At 47.3% G+C, this 17306-nt stretch overlaps 5 protein-coding genes across 5 annotated transcripts; 4 read left to right on the forward strand and 1 right to left on the reverse strand.

The window, feature by feature from the left end:
- Nucleotides 1–1065: 1065 nt before the first annotated feature.
- On the reverse strand, nucleotides 1066–3044 carry LOC101776167. The gene is made up of 4 exons (XM_022825206.1): nucleotides 1734–3044; nucleotides 1573–1646; nucleotides 1360–1474; nucleotides 1066–1267 (listed from the first exon to the last, which is right to left on the reverse strand). The coding sequence occupies exons 1-4, from the start codon at nucleotides 3042–3044 to the stop codon at nucleotides 1229–1231; spliced, it is 1539 nt and encodes a 512-aa protein (XP_022680941.1). The 3' UTR covers nucleotides 1066–1228.
- Nucleotides 3045–5717: 2673 nt separating this feature from the next.
- Nucleotides 5718–9982, forward strand: LOC101777812 (rho GDP-dissociation inhibitor 1). The gene is made up of 6 exons (XM_004960905.3): nucleotides 5718–5953; nucleotides 8074–8257; nucleotides 8390–8456; nucleotides 8775–8993; nucleotides 9391–9515; nucleotides 9634–9982. Exons 2-6 carry the CDS (start codon nucleotides 8099–8101, stop codon nucleotides 9712–9714), a joined length of 651 nt encoding a protein of 216 aa, XP_004960962.1. The 5' UTR covers nucleotides 5718–5953; nucleotides 8074–8098; the 3' UTR covers nucleotides 9715–9982.
- Nucleotides 9983–10357: 375 nt separating this feature from the next.
- LOC101777405 (histone deacetylase HDT2) lies at nucleotides 10358–13201 on the forward strand. Its single transcript, XM_004960904.3, has 10 exons — nucleotides 10358–10467; nucleotides 11300–11370; nucleotides 11451–11665; nucleotides 11779–11807; nucleotides 11886–11927; nucleotides 12032–12210; nucleotides 12297–12377; nucleotides 12463–12559; nucleotides 12683–12809; nucleotides 12927–13201. Exons 1-10 carry the CDS (start codon nucleotides 10455–10457, stop codon nucleotides 12985–12987), a joined length of 915 nt encoding a protein of 304 aa, XP_004960961.1. The 5' UTR covers nucleotides 10358–10454; the 3' UTR covers nucleotides 12988–13201.
- A 745-nt stretch (nucleotides 13202–13946) lies between these two features.
- Nucleotides 13947–14565, forward strand: LOC105914106. The gene is made up of 2 exons (XM_012844785.3): nucleotides 13947–14197; nucleotides 14311–14565. Exons 1-2 carry the CDS (start codon nucleotides 14062–14064, stop codon nucleotides 14433–14435), a joined length of 261 nt encoding a protein of 86 aa, XP_012700239.1. The 5' UTR covers nucleotides 13947–14061; the 3' UTR covers nucleotides 14436–14565.
- A 1146-nt stretch (nucleotides 14566–15711) lies between these two features.
- On the forward strand, nucleotides 15712–17295 carry LOC101776573 (reticulon-like protein B12). The gene is made up of 3 exons (XM_004960903.4): nucleotides 15712–16018; nucleotides 16095–16499; nucleotides 16690–17295. The coding sequence occupies exons 1-3, from the start codon at nucleotides 15967–15969 to the stop codon at nucleotides 16866–16868; spliced, it is 636 nt and encodes a 211-aa protein (XP_004960960.1). The 5' UTR covers nucleotides 15712–15966; the 3' UTR covers nucleotides 16869–17295.
- The last annotated feature ends 11 nt before the right edge of the window (nucleotides 17296–17306 follow it).

Raw genomic sequence — 17306 nt, forward strand, 5'->3', positions numbered from 1 at the left:
CGTTTACAGAGGCGATTCACGTAAGAGTTGCATGCGAAAATGACATTTTCTCAGGAAGTTCCAGTCCGTCACTACTAATTGATTATGAACACCTACTAACTAATGATGAACACCGGAGGATCTCTTCTCCGGTTTCCTTCTTTTTATCATTTATCCTCTCATTTTCTTTCAGAGTGCATAGAAACACTCAGTATGTATGGAAATGGAAATAAGAATGGTGAAGTTTGGGAGGAAGGGGAAAAACAATAACGAAAATACATAAAGCTGAAAACGGGTGACGAAACTTTGTAGGGCTCATAATGGCATAAAAACAATCGAAGCTTAGGTCCAAACAAGGCAAGCATTCAGCGATTTGCTTTTTTCTCTGCACGTTCAAAATTATTTTATTGGAAAGAAAAAGAAGCTTCCAATTTCAAGTTTGTATGCAAAAGTTGTGACTTGGAAACCGTAATTCGTATCTTTCCCTCCCCCTTCCACGAGCTCCGCATGGCGGTGACGGGTGACCGTGAGGGGCACGACCGCAGGAGGATCCGTGAGATTACGCACGTTGGATAGAGATCCGGGCAGGCTTTTTCAGCGAGGCATGTAGGATCAAGAAGAGCACCAACGGCGTCACAGCGATCGATGGCCGACGGGACCTGGAATTCCAGACGCAGATTTCTGTTTGCTATTGCTTTTTTTAAAAAAAAAGTTTTTGGAATGGTTAATCACACAGGCGGTCTACTTAAGGAAACACATGTGAAAAATATCATTTTCAAGCTACTAGTTAATTGTTTACCGACCGAACTAGCCTGGTTTGCACATGAGTTAATTGTTTATACTGCGGGCAATGATTATGATTTCATTTTTCATGGTTTTGGATCAAGTCAGTAAGACGAAATAAAGCTAGCATGAATTTCTGAAAATAAACCAAATGTTCGTTTCAAAATCTCCTTCCAACTCCTCCGCTCTCTCTCTCTAGGCCAATAAAAGTAGTTCCCCTGCAGTAACGGTGGGCGCTTAGCCTGTTAGGCCCACATGTAGGTGGGTGAGTCCCTATGCAGTTACTCGGATACAAGCCAATGGCAGCCACCACTTACGGGGCCTAATTTGCTGATCACTCACCTTTTGAGTCACTTCATCATGGCAAGTAAAGTATTCGCTGCTATGTGTCACAATGTTAACACTTATGAGTACGCATATGGCTACATTGGTATGGGGGTCTGAGATGACATATGCATATATGTGATCACTTGCAGACATCACATTCCACTGCCGCTGCATCATCCTGGTACAAGTAGGAAAGCAGGGGATGAGTTACTCGACAAACAAAATCTGCTGCTGCGCTGCACGTAAATGTGGCGACACTCGATGACACACCTCTTTGTTTTGCCCCGGACGGCGTCTCGCCTTGTGCTTGCATCGACATGGGGTCGGCGCCAGCCTAGCGACGCGGAGCATGTGCCGCAGCCTCGACTGCGCATGGTTGTAGATGCTGCAGCAACAAGATCATCCATGGATTAGATGAGCATGTGTTTCCTTGGTCAAAAGAAAGAAAATACAGCATGCTTGGTTCGTGGGACGGGACGGTACCTGAGCCTGTGCCTATTGCAGGACGCGAAGAACACCGATATGCCATTGAGTATGCCCCTGATGGCGCGGAAGATCTACGCTACACGCACTTGTTGTGTTATGTATTGCAGCATCAGCGTGATGAGATGAGAAAAACAAAACAAAGTTGTGTGCTGTGCAACCTGGGAGAAGAGATCGTTCCAGAGCGTCTTGATCTGCGACATGTCCAAGGCGCCCTGCTGCGCCTCCGACATGTGGTTGAGCTCGAAGATGCTGCTCATGGTCTCCCAGATGTCCTTGCCGAAGTTGTAGGTGGCCGAGAGCAGCGCGCCGGCGCACCCCGCCAGCGCCGCCGCGCCGCGCGCCGGCAGCATCGCCACCTGCAGCAGCGGACACAGGCACCCCGCCACGCTGTCCAGCACCATGTCGAACGGCGCCCACACCACCTCCGCCAGGTCCACCGCCAGCGCCCACGCCGGGGCCAGGCCCGACGCCACCAGCCCGCAAACCTCCCCACAGGCGGCCAGCACGGGCCCCAGCGCCCCCGCCAGCGGCGCCGCCACGGTCCGGAGCACCGCCCGCGCCGCCCGCAGCAGCGCCGCTAGGCTCTGCAGGCACTTGCGGAGGTTGCGGAGGAAGAGGATGGTGCCCAGGTACTGGATCCGGGTCACCATGTCCCACCTCTCGATCCAGCCGAAGAGCGGGCCGCAGATGCGCGCCGCCGCGGACTTGAGCAGCGGCACGTTCTTGTACAGGTCGTAGAAGCCGATGAGCAAGGTGGCGAGCGACGCCAGCAGGTAGAGGCTTCGCGCCAGCGGCCGCATCCACGGCCTGTACAGCTGGCACAGCAGCGGGTACGACTGAAAGAAGATCACCCACGGCGGGAGCCCGGACTCGAGCAGCGTCAGCAGCCGGATGTCCGACATGATGATCCTCCGGAGTTTCAGCGGCAGCAGGCTGTCCCGGAACCGGAGCAGGATCAGCGTGTCGCTGTACTGCGCCGGGGCCACGAACGGGGACTCGGCGCGCGCCCGCCGGGCCCGGGCCGACGCCGACGGCGAGCTCACGATGCCTTCGGCCTCCGACGAGTACCGGGGCCTGCTATGGTCCGGCTCTCCGCCGCCGGGGACGTCGTCGTCGTCCTCGGAGACGGCGCTGAGGGACGAGGACGAGCACGTCCGGCGCAGCGCGATGCCGCACTCCTCCAGCTGCTCGCTGGGGTCGGAGTGCGCGTGGAGGGCGGCGAGGTAGCCACGCAGGGCACGGGCCTCGGCGGCACGGCCGAGGAACCAGAGGTGGGTGCACCCGGCGGCCTGCTCCGCGCTGTAGAACTCCCACTTCTTCATGTACCGGGCCTCCAGCGCCAGGGACGTGTCGGAGAGCAGCTCGTTGAGGTAGTTGATGCCGTGCACGTCGCGCCACGACACCTCGAACACCAGGAACCCGTGCAGCGCGCGGCTCAGGTCCTCCGCCACCGCGAACCACCGCCGCATCGCGTCGCTCTCGCCGCCGCCGGACGCGGCCGAGGCAGCGGCGGCCGCCGCCGCCAGGGACGGGACCTGCTTGGCGCGCGAGTTCGCGAACGGAGACATCCTGTACTGCAATTGAACTGCTATCAGCTGATGCTTCGATTTGGCGGCGGCAGCGGCGACGACGACGCGGTTTGTTACCTTGGTGACCATGAACTGCCACAGCCTCGCCGATCGCGACTGCTTGGTCGTGAGCCAAGGCTGGTTGTCCACCAGAATGAACACCTTCTTACTGAGCGGGGCGAAGTAGAGGAACGCCCGCGAGATGTAGGATTGAATGTCCCTGCACGCACGACGGCATTGGAATTCATTGTTCGTCGTCGATCATCCCTACGGATCATCTCGGTCAGAAACCAAACGAGAAGTTACCCAATCTGCAGGCCCGTCAAGGGGTAGATATCTGGCAAAGCCTCCATGCATGCTAGCTAGCCGTCGTACTGCTACCAGCCGGTCGATCCGGAGAAGAAGACGATGAAGAATAGATGCATGGCGCAATTAATTAAGAAAACAGAAAAAGCAACACATGCATGAACATCAACCAGATTAATTAGAGAGGAGACCAACCAACGGAACTGAGCATAATCCCTACGAGGATGCAAGACGCAGTGGGATATGGATCGGATCAGCAGGTCACATACCATGCATTTGGGGTTGGACGATCGCCGAGTGAAGAAGAAGAAGAAGAAAAAGATGATGATGGCGAAGATGAAGGTGCAGGCGGAGGAGAAACCAAAACCAAGTGCTAGCGCAGCTGGGCAGGGATGGAGAGGGGGTTGTCCTAAATTTGGGGTTCTCCAATCCACTCCGCTGCGCGCGAGAGAAGCACGACGGTCCACTCTTTGCTGCTCTTCTTTTGTTGTGCGTTTGGAACACAAGGGTCACAGGGACGCTTCATTTTATTTCATTCTTCGTCGTTTATTTTATTTCTACTACTGGTAACCATCTTAACTACTAGTATCACTTTTGTGTTCGTCGGAAATTCAATATGCTGAGTAAATTGCATCTACCGTACAACTACTTGTCATGTGGGTGCAGATTAGTCTGATAACTTATAAAATGCTCAATCTAATACAATAACTTGAGAGGTGGGTGCGGATTGATCCAATAATTTGTAAAATATTTAATTTAGTGCAATAACTTAAAATATTTAATTTAGTGCAATAACTTAATAAATTGGTGCATACAATCCAAATGTTAAAACGACAACGTAAGTAGATGGACACATGTGAATTTACTTCAAGTCAATCATTCTTAATATTTGTTAATAAAAGTTGTTAATCATGACCATACTGTTACTTCTCATGTTACTTCTCAACTATGTAGATAACTATTTGTTCATTAGTTAAAATTAAATAATATTTATAATTATGCCATTGGTATTACCAAAAGACTAAAGTCAAAAATAGGGATCCTAGAACCTCTAAGCTTTTGCTCCTGTATTCAACATTTGTATACGAGCATGTTTGTCTCTTTTTTAGCTTATTTTTACCTTTCTAAATAAGTACACGAGACTTTAAAAATATTTATGCTAATTCCTAAAAGATATTATTAATACGTATTAATATATTATTTTTTAGCTAAACAATGTATAAAATCAAAGGTGTAAAAAACAGTGAGGTAAACTTATTAATATTGAATATGGAATTAAATATTCCTAATAAAAATTAAATTATTGTATAAAATAATTAATATGAAGGCATAACATTAATTTCCTAAATAAAGGTTTTCATCTTGACCAAATACATTGACATTGCGACATGAATATCAATGATCAAATAACGCTCAATAACTTGTTTTGATGCAAATATATAACTGATCCAACATTAGCAAATATGTTGTTCATTTTAACATTTGGACTGCGGATACACCAATTATCAAGTTATTGCACTAAATTGAACATTTTACAAGTTATTGGATCAATCCGCACCCACCTGTCAAGTTATTGTATTAGATTAAGCATTTTACAAGTTGTTGGACGAATATGCACCCACTTGACAAGTTGTTGTGTGGTAGGTGCAATTTACTCAAATATGTCACATACAGATTAAATTGGTCCTCATTCTGGAGTTGAAGGAGGAAACAAATTTTTGGGGAAGAAACTTAATTTCTTTATGCGGTTAATTCGTATCACGCGTACCCAAATGTTGAATGCAAATGAAAACCTATGATTTGTTGCTCGAATTTTGAGGAAATGTTGAATGCAAATCTATTTTATTTTGAGGGAATGAAAACCTATGATGTTGAATGCAAGAAGAAAAAAGTGAGGGGGGGATCAATTTCAGTTGATTCTTTTTGACAAAACAAGCACATTTTTTCCTACCATAAGATTGACTGGAAATATAATTGATGGCATCTTTCTCTCGTGTTTCTCACCGGATTTCTTGCTTTCCAGATATGCCAAAGAGTAACTATAATTACTGTAGCTTCTTCAGATGCTGCAGGAACAAAGTAAAAGACGGGAGAGTTCTGCTTTCCGGAAGTTATCTCACCCTGCCTACTTTTAGAATTTCGCTGTTTTCCACCCGTGGGGGCTACGGGTCGGGCGGGGTCGGGTTTAGGGCCCACGGGCCCCCGAAGTCCTCTCGTCCGTTAGGCGGCCGTTCAATATCTATCTGAGCCTAAGAAACAGCCCAGCCCATGTAACAGGCACAGCCGCACACTGGCGCAGCTTGCAGTGGGGCAGCCGCACGCCGATCTTCGCGGCACCGCCGCTGCGCCTCCGCCCCCGCCTCCACCCCGAGCATCCCGACGGGCGAGGGCGGTGGAGACCAACCTGACTGGCACAGGAGACTACGGCGAGCCCTCCTCTCCCCCCGCGCCAACGTGTCCTTACAGCGACACAGCACCTGCGGCTGCTCGTCCTCCTCCCCAAGGTGAGCAACTGAGCGCCAACCCTAACTCCTGCCTTGTGGCCACTAGATATGCAAGCAGTTCTACTGAATGCTGAATCGTGATGTATGTGCAAGCAGTACTTGTATTAGTGATGTGCTGGATCTGGATGCCTGGATAGCACTGCATATAGGTACAGGGTGGTTCTGAAATGGTTACTCAATTCTGCTGTAAAATGTAACCATCTTAATCTGACATACTGACACAGTAAAGTGCAGCGAAAGTCATTTTTTTTTAAAAAAAATCTTGTGGCATACTTAGCTTTGTAGCAGGTCGATAGTGCCTCCAGCTAATGATATCTTTACTTCCTTTTCATCTTGATCTGAAGTTTGGAACTAGCAAGTGAGCAAGGATGCAATCTCGACTCTGGCACTAGTGGTTCTTATTCTGGAAGTTTGACTGTACGCCTTTGCTGGTCAAGAACTTGTATTTGGTGTTTGAATATTGAACTCTTGATGATCTGTTTGTTTCGTTCCTTTTGTAGCTTTGCCTATTTGGTGATTATCACTTTGTCAAACTGTACAGACATATTGTGCTACTGTGCTCTTGTCTCTTGAGGTCAGTCGTGCTCAGGGGCAGGTGCGGATTTTCACCCGAATCAGAGTTCAGGAGCGGGGCAGGTTTTCTTCTTGGATGTCGGGTTCGGGTGCGTGCACGCTCCACTCAGCTTCGAACGGCTCCGTCGCCATCCCTAGTCATAGGCCATCCTCCATAGGACAATCTTCATTTTGGCTGGTCATCGGAACCTGCCCCTCCTTGACCTGCGGCCCCTCCACGCCCCACGTTTCTTCTCACCAGCTTCCCTCAGTGAATCACGTAGCGCCACCTGCCCTGGACCGCTGGACGGCCTCTGGTTTCCGCTCGGGTGGATGATTAACAGATAGAATTGGCGTTACAAATGTGCATCAACGAATGTCCACGACAAGGAGTAGCTTGGCGCAAGCTGCAAGTTCGCAGATAAAACAGCTCATGGAATGTGGTACACGTTTGAAATCAGTACTGTATCAGACACTCAGATAGTGCAGGTGCGGTTCGCGTACGATGTAAACAATTCCGATGATGGTTGGCGCGCGGGGGGGGGGGGGGGGGGGGGGGACCAACCAGCAGGAGAGTGAAGAAGGGGTATGGGCTTTGTGGGCTGCAGATGTTGCCCTTTAGTAAATTTATGTCACCAATAGTTGATAGACTGAATAGCTCGTGCAATGTGACGCTCTATCTTGGTTCCATCAATCGGAAAGTAATATGGACCCATTTAGAGAAGCTACTCTGTGGTTTGAGATTTCAAATGTAGGGAAAACTATTGAATTAGAGTACTAGACTGTACTTTGATCTGATTGCATAAGTAATACGTAAAGATAACTTCCTTTTTTGTTTGTTAGTTCGTGTTGTTTGGAAATGCACGATACAATCAAGTATGAACACATAACTGTTAAAGTTGCATTGATTGTGTGTCTATGAATTGAGCAAACAATCCAAATTGTTCCTTCTTTTTTTTTTTAGGAAATTGTTCCTTCCTCTCCATTGTGGCATCCAGTTGTGGATTTTCTTGCTGCACAGGTTGTGCAGCCTATTTTCCATAAATATTTGCCATATATGGTGATTCGCCACTCCAGGGTAAAGTGAGATGCCTTCAATGGTTATCCCTTAGGCACGCACACTAGACCAGACCTTAGCTGTCTGTAATGTAGGACGACACCACGTTTCCTGTTCTCGAAACTTCGTCCTAAAATGAGGAACAGGGTCAACGTGGGATGCCACCCTGTTTGTCACTAGATCGTCGTCTCAGTAGTAGGGATGAAGTTCCCCGTTCGTCGCTCTCGTCTTGAGAAAGAAAAAAAATATCATTTGCCATGTGGACACACCCCACGTTGATCTGTCCATGTTGCTACGACTAGTATGTGACATGATGCGCTGCTACTAATGAAGGTCCAAGATTTTATTTTCTTATTTATTTACTTATCTGGCCCTTGCTTTTAACACCTTGCCTCTCATGCACAATTACCTGATTAAGCTAGCTTGCCATATATTGCTTGCCTAGAATGTTAGGAGCGACATATTTTTGCTTGATTCATCATCATCATCTGCATTCTTGATTGTATTACAGCAAAGAAGCCGGGACAACAGGGAGCATGGATAAGGAGGAGAATAAGGAAGCATCAGTGAGCATTAGCAACAATGACACAGACACCAATGATTTTGAGGATGACGACTATGATGATGATGATGGGAAGCACACCGTGGCGCTTGGTCCTCAGGTTCCCCTCAAGGACCACCTTGAGCTCGACAAGGTAACATGGTTATGCCTGATCACGTCATGCGATTATGTGACACCTTCAGTATGTAGGTTAGGCCACCATCTATGCCGTTATTACTGTTGCTTCCCCATCCATTTACCCTTTGAATGTGATTTATTTGCCTAGGATGATGACAGCCTAAGGAGGTGGAAAGAGCAGCTCCTTGGAGATGTTGATACCACTAAGCTTGGAGGTACATTTAATACCGCACTAATGCTCGCACATGTGTTGCAATGTCAGAAATGAAAGTCATTATAGAAAGCAAAAATGGTGTGTCCATGGCATGATCTGATAATTTTTTTTTCACTACAGCCTTGCTGTTTCTTTCATTCACTTTCAGGCACACTAAAGCACAAATAAGCTAACCTTTAAATTTTTCTTAAGAGACAAGATAACATCGAGTTAGAATTCCGGTGCAGCTAAATATATTAACTTGAACATGGCCTGGAAAGTGCAGTCAATCAAACAAAGCTTCCATATGCTTGGACTGATAGTACCTTTATGTATGCAGAGACTGCAGAACCAGAGGTGACCATATTGAATTTGACCATCCTAAGTCCAGAGCGACCGGATCTGGTTCTGCCGATCCCACTTGTGCTGGATGACAAGGGGTACGCATTCGCGCTCAAGGATGGGAGCACCTACAGTTTCCGCTTCTCCTTCACTGTCTCCAACAACATTGTGTCTGGTCTCAGATACACACACAACGTCTGGAAGACTGGAGTAAGAGGTGACTTATAATCAATCATATGCATAGATGTTTATCAACTTTGTTGGTTACGTACTGATGCTGCAATTTATGAGAATAAGGATGGTGGCTTGAATTTTGAGTAGTTTTACATGATACTTGTGTTAATTGACATCTGCATTACATTGTAGTGCTGGTTATGTAAATGCTTACCATAAAACTACTAACTATTTGGCTCATGAATTTTGCATCACACATGATTGGTCTTTTTTATGTAAACATAATTGCCATTGTCCCTTTTTTTTTTTGCAACGAATGTTAATGTTCATCTTCACTTACCTGGAAGTCAGTTGGCCTTTGATATCGAAATCCCAGTCATTGAGTCAGCGCATGCTCCCCCTCAGCCTAAGATAGTTGACCCCCCGGTTGCTTTTGGCAGTGGAAAATCAGAAGGTGATGCTGGGGACCTACAGTCCTCAGCAGGAGCCTTACACATACGAGGCCGAGGAAGATACGACACCAAGCGGCATCTTTGCAAGGGGTTCATATTCTGCAAAGCTGAAGGTAAGGAAACCCCTCTAGTATTTTCTACACATTTGAAGCCTACCTTCCTGAATTTTCTACACATTTGGAAATGCATAGCCCAGTGTCGTAATGAATTTGTATGAATTTGGCTTTCCAGTTCGTGGACGATGATGGGAAAGTCTACCTGGACATGAGCTACTGCTTCGAGATCCGAAAGGATTGGCCAGCCTCGGCCTGAAACTGAGAAAGAGTGTGAAAACAGGGTTTAGGTGGCATGTAACAGGGGATGGATATTGGATAGTCCTGTGTCTTGTGTACGATTCTCGCTGAGCGACGGCGTGGCCCGGCAATCTGAGCCGGAAGGCCGAAAACAGAATTCGTTGTGTTGCCTGATGGGCATGGCTCGGAAGAATCCTCGTGAGATGCTACTTTGAATCTGTGGAGTTCATTTGTCCATTGCTGTGTTGTTTCTGAACCCGCGGAATGAACTTGCCTGTTACCTCTCAGCCTGCTGCCCTGGTTGTATTGTATTGTCCTCCTAGTCCTACTGCTATAATTTACGGAATTCCTGACGACTACTCGAGGAAAAACCTTTTTCTGTTGTAATTTGTCTTGCAATCCTCCTCCTCGGTCTCATTGGGCCGTCGCCAGCAGCGTGCGACCGCACGGCCCATGTCTAAGGTAAAGACGATAATAAAGCGAGGACCATATCTTCCGTAGATTGGTGGGCTCCTTGTGGCCCATTTAGGGCGTACTCTCTTTTCTCTCGCACACAAGGAAAAAAAAGAAATAAAAGAAAAAGACCAACGGCCGGGATGGTGCGGATTACGGAATTAGGATCGGACGGCCAGGTCGTGCTCTGCGCCTTTTAAAAGCCTGCCCGACTCCGCTCCTTTCCACCATTCGTTCCATCGTCCGGCGGCTTAAACCCTAGGTTCTTCCATCGCCGCGACTGCTCCGCCCCCGCCGCCGTCGCCGATGGAGTTCTGGGGTAACCTCTCGATCCCTCTTCAGCGCTTTCAAATTCCAACGATTGCTCGCTACGATTCGATGGGATCCCGTTGTTCGGATATCTTAGGGCTTTGGGTACCATGTGGTTTCGCCCTCTATGTTGTGCTGATGAGTTCAATTCGCCTCTGATCTTCTTGCATCTTAGGGTTCGTATATCGTTTCTGTGTTCCCGTGCGACCTTTTGTATTTTTTTCCCCTGTCGAGTCGGCCTGTGATTGTTGAACGCTTCTTTTGGTCTGGTTGTGTAACATGGAAGACAGTCTTAGCTTAATGACTGAAATCATACTTGCATTGTGTCGACGCTTGGAGGGCCCTTGTGGTGTTTAGGGTTTAGGGCTTACATTGCGGTCATTTCACATCCGATTTGCTGCAAATTGCAAGTCTTGAGCGGCACAGTATCCCTAGTTAATATATACTTACAGTTGCTTTGAACAATCCAATGGCTGCATTCGTATGCAGGATTGTGGTTAACCAGCAGAACATACTGTGCTAATGAAAGAAAAGTGCAAATTTAAAAGCTAAAATAAAAATTACTAGGTATATGCAATGGGTGTAGGTAACACATAAGAGGGCTCTAGTTATTTAAGCAGATATTAGGTTTTCCCATTGTAGATTAAGGCATTTACACAGATCTGTTTAAAGGTAGCACTTATTATCTCTCATTGATCACCTGGATAAGTGACTTTGTGTTTTTTGCCCTTAGGATTCTAGTGGACATGTTGCAGGATGCTACTGTGATTCTTGTTAAATGGCATTGTATTATATTCTTCTTGGTATAAATCACCTCATGGTGGTTGGTCTACATTTTGCAGGTCTTGAAGTCAAGCCTGGAACCACTGTTAAGTGTGAGCCTGGTGAAGGCTATATCCTGCACCTTTCCCAGGTTGATGCCTACACACCTCTCTGTAAATTGTGATTCTTCTGTCTGCACTCTTTGAGTTACTCATGGTTACTATCTTGCAGGCTGCTCTTGGGGAATCAAAGAAAAGTGACAATGCTTTGATGTATGTCAAGGTTGATGATCAGAAGCTAGCCATTGGTACCCTGTCACTTGACAAATACCCCCAAATCCAATTTGATTTGGTATTTGACAAAGAGTTTGAGCTGTCACACACCTCAAAAGCTGCCAGTGTGTTCTTCTCTGGTTACAAGGTTGAGCAACCTGGTGAGGGAGATGAATATCCTTTATAGTGTCCAATTAATTATGTTTCCAAAAGTACAATACTTTTATTTTGTATCTGTGTCTGTGTGGAATATTTGTTTCCTTGACCTGCTCTTTGCCTTGTTCCACAATGGATTTTGATTCTGAAGAAGATGAAGGTAACACCTGCAATTTTATCTGTAGTAGAATTTTGTTGCGGCACCCTGACATGGATTAACCTGTCTGCATGATTTCAGATGAGGAGGAAGAGCTGGAAAATCCAGTAATCAAGGCAAATGGTATATATTCAACCTGTTAATGTTTTTTGCAAGTTGGGTTTATGTTTTGCAATCTTCTTTCTTGACTCAATGAGATATTATTCTGTCTACTTGTGTGTTATAAGGCAAAGCTGGAGCAAAGGAGGATCAGAAAAGTCAAGGGAAGGCAGGGGCTGCAGCTTCAAAATCAAGTGCTGCTGTAAAGGATGTTGAAATGAAAAGCAAGGATGATGATGACAGTGATGAGGATGAGACTGATGATTCTGATGATGATGATTTATCTGCTGCGGAAGGCGATGATGATGTGAGTTGAACGATGGGGAAATGGTTTATGTCTCTGCATATAGATGGCTATTCCATATTGATTAACTTTATATTGGCCTGTTGTAGGACTCTAGCGATGAGGGTGATTCCAGTGAGGATGATGAGGACAGTGAAGAGGAGGAGGAAGAAACTCCAACTCCCAAGAAGGTATGCGCTTGCTTGATGGATTTACTCTGTTTTTTCACTTGAGTAATCTGTTCTTACCAGATGATATCGATGCAATATTTTTCAGCCAGAGGGAGGCAAGAAGAGAGCAGCCGAGAATGCTCTGAAAACACCCGTTTCTGATAAGAAAGCGAAGGTCGCCACACCGTCTGGCCAAAAGACAGGTGCATAGTTATGCGGCTTCTTAGTTAGGGACTTATGCAGGGAAAGTTAGTTTTGGGGGTTCTTCTGGGGTTTCTGTTGTGTAGGTGGTTCCCTGAATTTTGAATGTGCATTCTATTGAGCAGGTGGCAAGAAGGGTGTTACCCATGTGGCAACTCCACACCCAGCAAAAAAGACCCCTGCGAACAATGACAAGTCTAAGGAGAAGTCCCCGAAATCCGGTGGTTCTGTACCGTGCAAATCATGCAGCAAGTAAGTTGGCATGGTCTTCCTTTGTTTGCAAGTTAGCACAGTTTTCTATTGTCCGTGCATTCACTTATTTGTTAAAAAAGCAATGTATTGATCCCTGGTCTGGTTTGTTTTGTTTAGGACATTCAACAGCGAGATGGCTCTGCAGGCTCACTCCAAGGCCAAGCATGGCGCTAAGTGAGAGACCTCTGATAGGATTGGTGCCTTATTAGAGTCTGGAAAGAAATGTGGGTGGTAGTAGGCCTTGCCTGGCCTTCTTATTTTGTTAAAGAGACGTGTCTAGTGGTGGATTATGTGATTGATGCGTTCGTGTCGAGACTCGAATGCTGCAAAACATGGCTCTCGTGAATTTAATATTTTTGGTTGTTCGGCTGGTAGCATTGGTAATTGTTGAATCTACCATCTGTTTGCTTGCTTTCGGTTTACGTTAAAGTACGATCGCTGCTTGGGAGGTGGAATGGAGCCCTCCAGCTCCAGGGTCCTGGGCCATATATTGCCCGGTGAAATTTGTACTGGGTTTTCTCGCAAGCTCTGGTTCCTTCCGCCAGTGAGCAGGCGCTCCGTGTATCATGCATCTCACCGGTACCATGGCTGTCCAAGGAGACAATTCTGATGCATGTGGCCGTGTGGATGAGGTATCCTGCTTCATGGATAGTTGGGGTGTGCCATTGTCAAAATTAATGCACAACATTCAGTTGAGTTTTGAGTCCTTGAACTTGAATTATTGTGAGAGGGATGCATAGTTGGGGTGTGCCATTATGAAAATTGACGTACAACATTCTTGAGCTTTGAGTGAATTTTTGAGAGGGAAGTGTTGGCACGTGGAATTCAGCAGGGCAAGCGATCAGCAGGAACCGAACACCTCTTCTGCTACGAAAAGGCCATTGGCCCATTGCCCATGGTTGTTCCGATGGCCACAGATGTGAGTTGTGCCGTGGTTACTGGATGGATTAAAGAGCCTAATTCTACGATTTTTTTGGCTTTTTATGTGTTCATACGATTATACACGATCCTATAATTGCGATCTTACAAGACCTACGATCTGACTTCTATCTAAACAACTAGAGGTTGTGGGCCGTCACCCATAGAGTTACTGCTGAGTTCTGAGGCCCAAAGCAGCAAGCTAGCAACCGACCAAATCGATTCGCGCGCACGCCCTCGCTCCCGCCAATTCCACTGCTTTGCGCGGGAAACGCACGTCACCAAGCACCAACCCCCACCTCACGCCGATCCATAGATGTAGATGTAGTTGGCGATGGAGATGCGGAAGAAGGAAGCGGGCATGGAAATGGTTTGGGGTCGTCGGCGTGCTGCGCCTCCGCCGGAGGAAGACGACGAGGTCGAGAGGTCCAGATCCGCCAAGGCCAAGAACGACCCCCTCTCCGTCTACGGTAACCAGCAACGCAACTCCTTGCTAATGCATTGGTGTTCAGTTCATCTTTGCCATCCTTTCTTTTTCATGGCCTGCAATAACCAAGTCGGTTGCTTTTTTTTTTTGGTGCAGAGGCCACACTGCTGAAGCTGCGACATGGCTCGGTACAAGCTTTTACAGCGGCCCAGCCGGATGATGGCACGAATGGAGGCGGTGATGATGGAGCTGCTGGTGCTCAAAGCAAGGAAGCAAACTAAAGGAAGGGAAGGGCACCTCATTCCTCTAGATGTGATGTTGTATTGTGTTTGGTTATATGCTTATATTGTGTTGTGGTAAAAAGATACAATAACCCAATAAGATTATGTGTTGCTTGCCAAGATTTGCAAATTGCATCGCTATGTGGCGCACATTGGATCCATCGTTCTTCCTCAAACAAGCTTAGCTGCTTGCTGAGGGACTTTATAAGAGTTAGAGCTGAACTGCTGCTTCAGGCCTGCCATTCTACTAATGCAGCAGTGCGGCGCCCACGGCAGCCAAGCCTGACGGCACAACGTACTACTGTACAGGAACTGTTGTGGAGTAGTGCACAACAAATCAAAGCAAACTGTACAGGAATACTCAAAATTCTGAATTTTAAACTCATATCTTTCTGGGGCATCCAAGCAAAAAACCTCTCTTGTTTCTCCAGAGGAGTTGCAACCAAGACACGGCTCCTGAAACTGTTTTAACAAAATTACTACTGCTAGAGGATTCTGATTCTCAACAAGCCTGGCATTCCTCTCCTCATGCGTAAATCTTCTTCAAGCTGTAAATCTCCAGGATTACAACAGCAGCATGAGCAACCTATACAGAGTCAGTACAGGAAACATCCCCGTTTTTAGGTCCAAGCAAAAAAGGGCAATTACAGTCAATACAGGAAACATCCCCGTTTTTAGGTCTGAAGATGTAAGATTTAAACAACAGCACGATGGGTGGATGGGTAAAAAGAAACAAGCCTTTGCTTTACTGCTTTGCAAAAATGACCATCGTATATGTACCGGCGGTGAACCTCAGCAGACTGCAGCAAGTCGCTTCTGAAGTTCTCATCCTGGTTGAACATGAACCCAGCAAAACTCTTGTCACTGTGAAGAATGCCAAGACCTCCATCTAACGCTCACTGTTGGCAGGTTGCAAGTTCACCGAAGCATGCTGCAAATGCTCATGAAAGCGCTTAATAAATAGGCATACCATTCACAGCAACCCTTTTTGGGTTCATTTGACGAAAAAGAGAGAGTAGAGTAGTTATAGGTGCTAGTAGAAAGATACAACTGCGCGCAAGAAAGAGAAATCAAACACGAAACACGCTTTTGAATCTGGAATTGATGGGACTTTCAAATTTAGGTAGGGAAGAAATAAGTTTTTTTTAAAAAAAGGAAAAAAAAGGAAAAGAGTTGGAGTAGAGAAAAGGTGGGAAAACTGGGAAAGGATGGATGATTGGGGTTGGGGAGGGCGGTGCCTGCCTGCCTGCCTGCTGCCTGTTGGTGGAGTGGTTGAGGGACCCACGCCAAGTCGATTCCAGCTCATCATTCGCGCACGTCTCTTCTTCGTCTCCCGGGCTGGCTGTCAGGGGAGGCAGCAACAGCGAAGCCTACTGATTTTTTGGTTGTGAGGAAATTTTGGAGGAGCAGCCCATGGATCGTCCGTCCTGTACTTCGATTCGGCTCCACTAGCTGTTCTTGTATTGAACTCCTCGCCTCCAAGCCTCCAATTCCATTCGATTTGACTCGGTTCCCCTCCCCTCCCTCGTCCATGGATGCTCGGATCACCGGCGGCGGCGGGACATGCGTCGTCGGAGAATTTGGTATTCTACACCTCCCACTCTATCTCGATGAATTGATGGATATGAATTGGAGATTGAATCCGGGATTTGATTGCAGTGTGGGACGTGGTGCTGTGGCGCCGTGGCCGCGCCGACGTCAGCGCCTGCCTGCTGGCGGCGACCGCCGCCTCCTGGCTGCTCTTCTACGGCGCGGGCCGCGGCTACACCGCGCTCTCCGTCGCCTCCGACGTGCTGTTGCTCCTCCTGACGGTGCTCTTCCTCTGGGCCAAGGCCGCGCGCCTCCTCAACAGGCCGGCGCCCCCCGTCCCGGAGATGCGCGTCCCGCAGCACGCCGTGGACGAGGCGGCGGCGCTGCTGCGCGCCGCACTCGACGCCGTCCTCTCCGGCTTCCACGACATCGCCACGGGCAGGGACTCGGTTCTCTTCTGCCAGACCTTCCTTTGCCTGTGGGCCGTCTCGATCGTCGGCAGCCTCACCGACTTCCCCACCTTCTGCTATACGAGTGAGCTGCTCTTCTTCCCTTGTCTGAATTTATTTATTTACATCATCTGTAACTGTAAGCCTGGCTGTTCCAATTCACCATGAACTCTAACTCAAAAGAATTCAATTCACAATGAATTTTAGCTCGGAAGAATTCAATTGACCATGAATTTTAGCTCGAAAGAATTCAATTCACCGTGACTCTACTGCAGGTATCGTGGCTGCTCTGACCCTCCCGGCATTGTACCAGAAATACCAAGAATGCGTCGACACATACATGAAGTTTGCCTACCTGAACCTGCGCATGTACGAGAAGGTGTACGAGAGGTTCTCCATGAAATGCTTCATAAGGGTCAGGGATTGGGTCATGGAGATACTCAAGGATCCATGACCAACTCGCACCGCTTGCTTTTACAAGGATTGAATTTGATTTGATTTGATTTGATTTGATTTTCTTCTCTCTAGTTTTCTTTGATTGAGCATAGCATAGCCTTTATCAACACAGGGAAGGGTTGAAACATAGAAGGAAATGAGTAGTTCTGATGATTGTTTGTTTGCTTGCTCCCAGTGGTGTGCTGGTTGCTTTGATCTTCAGCTGCTGCCGCTGTTGTTCAGCCAGGAGCTAGTCTAGTGTGATGCATCTTAAGTGGCTGCAGCTGTTCCAATGTAATTGCTCAGGGCAGCCACAAGCTCAGTCTAGTGTGTGATGTCCCCCTAGCTGCTTTCGTCTAGCAGTTGAGTTTGTACAGAATGAGAAAACTCACTGTTAACGTTTTTCTCATCTCCCTGAATGAAATGAACCGAAATCCGTTTGGCTTGTCATGGAGTT

Source organism: Setaria italica, chromosome III, assembly GCF_000263155.2.
Source record: "Setaria italica strain Yugu1 chromosome III, Setaria_italica_v2.0, whole genome shotgun sequence".
Classification (NCBI taxonomy): domain Eukaryota; kingdom Viridiplantae; phylum Streptophyta; class Magnoliopsida; order Poales; family Poaceae; genus Setaria; species Setaria italica.

Bases quoted from the DNA above. Each gene is read 5' to 3' on its own strand.
- LOC101776573 (XM_004960903.4), top strand. From the start codon at position 15,967: ATGGATGCTCGGATCACCGGCGGCGGCGGGACATGCGTCGTCGGAGAA. The intron at 16,019-16,094 runs GTATTCTACACC...ATTTGATTGCAG, and splicing joins ATGCGTCGTCGGAGAATTTG to TGTGGGACGTGGTGCTGTGG. The intron at 16,500-16,689 runs GTGAGCTGCTCT...ACTCTACTGCAG, and splicing joins CCCCACCTTCTGCTATACGA to GTATCGTGGCTGCTCTGACC.
- LOC101777405 (XM_004960904.3), top strand. The intron at 11,928-12,031 runs GTATATATTCAA...GTGTGTTATAAG, and splicing joins TCCAGTAATCAAGGCAAATG to GCAAAGCTGGAGCAAAGGAG. The intron at 12,810-12,926 runs GTAAGTTGGCAT...TGTTTTGTTTAG, and splicing joins CCGTGCAAATCATGCAGCAA to GACATTCAACAGCGAGATGG.
- LOC101777812 (XM_004960905.3), top strand. From the start codon at position 8,099: ATGGATAAGGAGGAGAATAAGGAAGCATCAGTGAGCATTAGCAACAAT. The intron at 8,258-8,389 runs GTAACATGGTTA...TTATTTGCCTAG, and splicing joins ACCACCTTGAGCTCGACAAG to GATGATGACAGCCTAAGGAG. The intron at 8,994-9,390 runs GTGACTTATAAT...TGCTTTTGGCAG, and splicing joins CTGGAAGACTGGAGTAAGAG to TGGAAAATCAGAAGGTGATG.
- LOC105914106 (XM_012844785.3), top strand. From the start codon at position 14,062: ATGGAGATGCGGAAGAAGGAAGCGGGCATGGAAATGGTTTGGGGTCGT. The intron at 14,198-14,310 runs GTAACCAGCAAC...TTTTTGGTGCAG, and splicing joins CGACCCCCTCTCCGTCTACG to AGGCCACACTGCTGAAGCTG.
- LOC101776167 (XM_022825206.1), bottom strand. From the start codon at position 3,044: ATGCGGCGGTGGTTCGCGGTGGCGGAGGACCTGAGCCGCGCGCTGCAC. The intron at 1,475-1,572 runs GTACCGTCCCGT...TTGTTGCTGCAG, and splicing joins TGCAATAGGCACAGGCTCAG to CATCTACAACCATGCGCAGT. The intron at 1,268-1,359 runs GTGTGTCATCGA...TACTTGTACCAG, and splicing joins GTCCGGGGCAAAACAAAGAG to GATGATGCAGCGGCAGTGGA.